General features: G+C 37.2%; 1 protein-coding gene across 4 annotated transcripts in view; it reads left to right on the plus strand.

Annotated features, from left to right (window-relative positions):
- LOC107699064 (cadherin-related family member 5-like) overlaps nucleotides 1–2,161 on the plus strand; it is a 24,439-nt gene extending 22,278 nt beyond the window's left edge. For 2 of the 4 annotated variants that reach the window (XM_016500230.1, XM_016500229.1), the window contains one exon: nucleotides 296–620. In XM_016500230.1, the coding sequence (XP_016355716.1) occupies nucleotides 296–598 (303 nt within the window). In that variant the 3' untranslated portion in view covers nucleotides 599–620. Of the gene's footprint in view, nucleotides 1–295; nucleotides 968–1,871 lie in introns of those variants that run through there. The other 2 variants (XM_016500231.1, XM_016500228.1) reach the window with 2 other exon arrangements.
- Nucleotides 2,162–3,621: the final 1,460 nt, after the last annotated feature.

Genomic DNA, 3,621 nt, shown 5'->3' on the forward strand with positions numbered 1-3,621 from the left:
TCAGGTTTAAGTCCCCACCAGGATATATAAACCAGTACACACACACACGCACACACACACACACACACACACACACACACACATTTTGTGAGAAAATACACAGGACGTTGCACCAAAAAGATTTAATTCCAAAATAATTCACCTCTACACAAACAGTTTTGTCCCATGTCTCAAGAATCAGTGACACACATAACTCCTCTATAATCAGCGCTGGACCACAGCAGTGTATTTGACCTGTGAATATGTTAAGGTTGTTCGAGGCGACCCTAAATGCCCTTTTGTCCGTGGTCAACAGGTCAATTCAGGACGTCCCATATCGCTCATAGAGGATGCCTCTTACCACAACGAGGCGTTCATTGACCATGAATACCCCAGTGGTCTGTACACCAAAACAGATGACATGCTTCCTCCACCAATCAGGGCATATGAGTCTGACAGGCCCACACCACTGCAAGACATGCTGCCCATCCTGGTGCTTCCAGAAATAACACCCACAAACATCTCATCTTCCGCTCTTATCAATGGGAAAGCATGTGGAAAATCGGTCTCTTTTAAAGATGACGCCAGAATACCAGATGAGACTTTTCCCAAAAATTAAGGACAAATTGTAGTTGTATGTAATCAAATGGAGACCAGAGAGGATACTTTGACGCCTGTCGTGCAGCAGAACACTTTCACTATCCCTACAGCAGAATATCCTGCAGAAAAGGTCGACATTTGTTGTCCAAATCCTTCTGTAAGACCCAGAGATGAATATATCTTCACTCAAGCTAATGAGGATGATGAAGATGACAACGATCCATACAAGAACATGGCCTCCGTTATTTACAGCAGTGATGAAGACATGGGGGGCGATGAGCCAAATGATTTAAGGCACTATTACAAACATGGGCAAAACCAGTTTACAATCGACCACATGAAGGCCATCGGATTACAAATCGAGGATTCGAATGAATTGCAAGCCTGATTCGTCAAGCTCATTTGATTTTGAACCTTCTGAACAAGTCGCTTTCATGAAAAGTCAAATAATACTGTAAGAAGTTTAAACATACAGACAAGGTTTCAAAGGGAAAATAGCAAAAACCCAGGCTCATTAAAAAGGACATGAATATGTATTATCAAACAGTTGGTTGAGCACCTGCTTTTCGATTTTTGGTTATATTCCATGTTTTCCTCATGTTGAACTGGTACAGAAATACTGTGCACATGATCAGCCTTAATTAAGAATGTTTAAATGAAGTTTTGATGACTGTGTCTTTGAGAAATTAAGATGTTATAGCCTGTTTTTGAATATTTCATCCACCTGACATTGCAGTCAAACCCTGGAACTAGATGAAAATGAAGCGTGTATTGTAATGTATTTTCTGACTAGAATGTTCTGGTTACTGATGTCTGCTGTCACTTGCTGAGTTCAAAAATACTCAAACACTAAAGGTTGAAATAGACTATAATTTTCCATTTAGCATTTGATGAATAAATGCCAGCTGGAGAACACAATATTCTGTGCCAAAACTGATGCGTTGCCATGTTTGACTTACAGAAAAGCTCAACCCTGTTGTCTATTCTGCTGCAACATGTTGCAATTGTTCTTGGAATTTATGACATATGATGGATTAGATGATATTCAGGTGCTTAATGACTTCTGGAGACCCTGTGAAATGGCTCTATACACTATTCTGGAGCTAAAATGTAAACTTTCAGAGCATTTTACTTTTGGAAACGATCTTGGATTCTACACAGTAGAGTCTTTGTCGAGGTAAAACTGCTTAAAGGCTTCAAATATTTTTGACAAGGGTGAAACGTTCATCTTTTACTTGAATATAATGTAATAGCTGCACTGTATGATGTGTAATTTCTCTGTTTGTCTGCAGGAGGCATCATCACCCATCTCTCCTCGCCGTGTGTTGTAGGACTTCAGCTGCGGCATCGCAATCATATTTGAGAAAACTCTATTTCTAGAGGCACAGGCAAGATATCTGTGCCAGGACCAAGAACATTGTGAGAGACGCATGGAGGTGAACATACAAACTTTTGAAGACAGCTGTTTTTTTGTGGCCTTTTGTGTTATTCTTGAACATTTTGGTTTTGTGTGGAAGGATACAGTGGAATACAGTCCCATGAGGCCTGGTCATGGCAGCTATATATGTTGAACTATGTTTGAACTTTTGGAACTCATCTTTTTTTCAGAGATGGTTAAGTTCAAATAACATAGCCTATTCATTTAAAAAGTCACTATACCATTCAAAAAATTGAGGTTGGTAGGATTAAAAAAACAAAAAAGTTTTTGAAAGAAGTCTCTAATGCTCACAAAGGCTGCATTTATTTGATCAAAATACAGTAAAAACAGAAATATTGTGAAATATCATAGTTTTCTATTTTATTTTATTTTAAAATGTCATTTATTCCAGTGATGGCAACGCTGACTTTTCAGCAGCCATTACTCCAGTGGCACAAAATCCTTCAGAAATAATTATAATTTGTGGATTTGGTGCTCAAGAATTTTTTTTTTTCATTATTATTAACGATTTTGAAAACAGTAGTGTTGCTTAATATTTTTGTAACTTTCTCAGGATTCTGACATTGTAAATATCTTAACTGTAATTTTTGATCAATTTAATGTTCTTTTTTCTTCTAATAAATCCAGCCATATAATACATCAGAATACTCTGTATCACAATGCTCGATGGTGGCATATTTTGGAAGTGTCTTGTCACTTGTCACAAGGAGTCTCTGTAATGCAACAATGCAACAGAAAACTATTTTTTTTTTAAACACACAGCAGAAATATATACAGTAACTAAGACCAGAAAATGTTGAGTTCACCTAAAAAGAAAGTGCTGTTATCATTTACTCACCCATATGTTGTTCCAAACGCGTATGACTTGAAGGAGCACCTGATCATGCACTATATTCCAAGTCTTCTGAAGCCATATTATTGTTCTCTGTGTTAAACAGAACTGTGCTATTTGAACAGTGCTGCACACTGAAATGTGCTATTTGGTGAAAATCTTGCCTTTACAATCTCAACAGAATACATTTTATAGCTGGGATTTGCTGTTTTATGAAGTGTGATCACAAGAGGGCGCCATTAGACAATTTTCCTTCTGTTAGCGCCAACTTATTTATTACTGCGGAGTGAAGTAAAAGTTTGACATCCAAAATTGAAATCCGAAACATGACGGATGTCCGGTAACGTGCTGGTAAACATCTGTATGCCTGTACTCCAAACGGTCGAAAACGAAGCTCTTAAAATGAACTTTGAAGTTTTGCTAAATATATTCTAAATATAAACATAATACAAATACGTAAAAAGGCATTTTAAATATGTGGCCTTCTAAAAGCTTTTGTCAATTGGGACCACACACAGTTGTAGCCTAATATAAATGAAGGTGATAAATGGATGACAGCCTACAAAAGTCCAATTTTGATTTAGTCTTTGATTGTTTCAAATTAATGTGTTGACACTTACTAAACACAAAACGATGCAAAACTAATTTTTGTGCTTATTGCCGGACAAAGGTTAGAACTTTTGGAGTGTACATAGTGTGATGCTTGTTGAAATGACCACGTTGACCACTAGAGGGAACTAGTACATATAATTCATTTCGATTATACGCCTAT

The sequence above is a fragment of the Sinocyclocheilus anshuiensis genome, unplaced genomic scaffold (genome assembly GCF_001515605.1).
Source record: "Sinocyclocheilus anshuiensis isolate Anshui unplaced genomic scaffold, SAMN03320099.WGS_v1.1 scaffold346, whole genome shotgun sequence".
In the NCBI taxonomy this organism is placed as follows: Eukaryota; Metazoa; Chordata; class Actinopteri; order Cypriniformes; family Cyprinidae; genus Sinocyclocheilus; species Sinocyclocheilus anshuiensis.